This window comes from Eimeria mitis, genomic scaffold (genome assembly GCF_000499745.2).
Source record: "Eimeria mitis Houghton genomic scaffold, Emh_scaff5118, whole genome shotgun sequence".
NCBI classification, from domain to species: domain Eukaryota; phylum Apicomplexa; class Conoidasida; order Eucoccidiorida; family Eimeriidae; genus Eimeria; species Eimeria mitis.
The window spans coordinates 1,853-3,930 of record NW_024015476.1 but is presented as its reverse complement, the minus strand read 5'-3'; the positions used below and the strand labels follow the sequence as shown (position 1 = coordinate 3,930).

The 2,078-nt window shown below is 52.6% G+C and overlaps 1 protein-coding gene across 1 annotated transcript; it reads left to right on the top strand.

Annotated features, from left to right (window-relative positions):
- Positions 1-637: 637 nt before the first annotated feature.
- EMH_0079970 (uncharacterized protein) lies at positions 638-1,855 on the top strand (the record flags this gene model as incomplete). The annotated part of the gene is made up of 2 exons (XM_038022779.1): positions 638-1,505; positions 1,593-1,855. The coding sequence occupies 2 exons, from the start codon at positions 638-640 to the stop codon at positions 1,853-1,855; spliced, it is 1,131 nt and encodes a 376-aa protein (XP_037878633.1).
- Positions 1,856-2,078: the final 223 nt, after the last annotated feature.

Here is a 2,078-nt window from a genome sequence, read left to right as displayed (position 1 = left end):
TGTTATGGAATCCCATCACCCCATCGTGTGAGGGAACTTGGATCCCTTCTACGCCTCACAATTGTGTTTTCCATCTGCATTTGTGTTGTCGTTGGGGGCACAAGACGCAGAGCTGCTGGCCGGGACTAGTGCATCTACTGATGTGAGTGGGATCAGGTTCTGGGGGCCACATGATCCCTATGGCTCCGAACTGCCCTTAGACTGGCATTTCTGAAGGGGAGTTTCTTACACAACGGCTCCACGTTCCTGGAGCGCATCAGGTCCATGCAGGCCTCGCGGGACGCGCTAGGTTGCAGGTTTATTCCGAGGTCCGCACGGGAGCAGGCTATGGCGGAACTGAGAAAGCTTCAACAGGGAAAACTGGCAGTAGAGCGTTACATTGAGAAATAGCAGTCCTTGGTGAACCGAAGTCCTATTGTGGATGCGGAGCCCCACTATACTTGGTTTATAGCGGGGCTGTCCCCCGGAGTGAGGCAAACAGTAACTGGCTGGGCCACGGACAGAGAAATGGGAGCGAAAAAGTGGAACTCGCTGACATGATGGAATACTTCTGCAGAATGGAAAGGAAAAACACCACATCCACAGCCTTAGCTAAAAGGAAGAAAGCTGGCCTGGGAATGATCCGGATTTGGAACCAATGGATATTGGGGCTGTGAACACCAAGCCAGCTAGACACGGGGCTGGGGGAGGCTACCGTCAGCAGAAAGCGATTTCACCACCCAGAAAGCAAGAGGGAGACTCTGAACGGCGTTCTTGCTTCTTTTTCAGTAAACCGGGTCGCCTATTTCGAGATTTCCGGCTTATGAAAAAGGCTAGAGAACAATTGAAACCAAATCCCGAGGAACGGCAGAATTGGGCAAAATTGAAGAAAGAGTTCTCAGTTGTACTCAATAACAAAGAGCTACCGGCGGGAAGGGCACCCGCTGGACGCCCTATGCACCGCATCGAACTCACCTCTGGCTCAGCCACAAGCTTCGTTCCAAGGTACAGAAGACCCCCACACCTTGAAGAAGAAATTGAGCGGCAGGCAGATGAACTTCTGAAAATTGGCAAGGTTCAGCCGTCAACTAGCGCCTTTGGGCACAATCCCGTGCTGGCGAAGAAAAAGGACTGCAGGCGGCGTATGTGCGTCGACTTCAAGCCCCCCAACAAGATTACACTGAAGCAGAAGCTTCCGATGCACAGGGTGGACGAAATCCTTGACCGCTTACAGGATTCAGCAGTCTTCTCAGCATTTGGCTTCGCCGAGGCCTTTTTGCAGATCCCTATTCACCCGGAGGACAGCCACAAGACGGCGTTCCACACCCGCACTCGCAAGCTGGAGTACACTTGTATGCTTTTTGGCCTCGTGCATGCACCTGCCGAACTGCGACGGCAAGTCAATCACGACTTCCTGGGGCCAATAGCCGAGGGATGGATGGTGATATACATGGATGATGTGCTTGTGTTCAGCCGAAATGTGCAGGAGCCCTTGCAGCACCTCCGGCAGGCGCTGCAACTACTACGTGAGAAGCAGTGATTCGTGAAAGCGCAAAAGTGTTCGTTTTTTATGTAAACAATCAGTTTATTAGGATTTCTTGTCTCTGCATCAGCGGTTGAACCAGATCCGGCTAAGATCGAGGCGATTCAGCGATGGCCGCTACCACTGTACACGCGGACGGACGTTCAGAAATTCCTCGGGCTCGCCTCATACTATCGCAATTTCATTCCTGGATTTGCTCGCATTGGTGGCATTCTAACTGACCTTCTTAAGAAGAAGAAGCAGTTTATTTGGACGGCAAACGAGGATGAAGCCACCCGACGCCTCATCGGGCACCTGACATCATCCCCCAGTACTCGCGCTCCCGGATTTTGATAAACCGTTTTTCCTTACGACCGATGCCAGTGGCACCGCAGTCGGGGGTATGCTCTCTCAGCAGGCTATTGGATCAAAAAAGCACCAAATAATCGCTTGCTACTCACACCGCTTCACCGAGAGGGCGCAAAAGTACCCGGTCAGGGAAAAGGAGCTTTAGGCGGTCTGGTGCGGCCTTAAAATGTGCCGGCATTACCTGTACGGCAGGCACGTCACGGTCTAG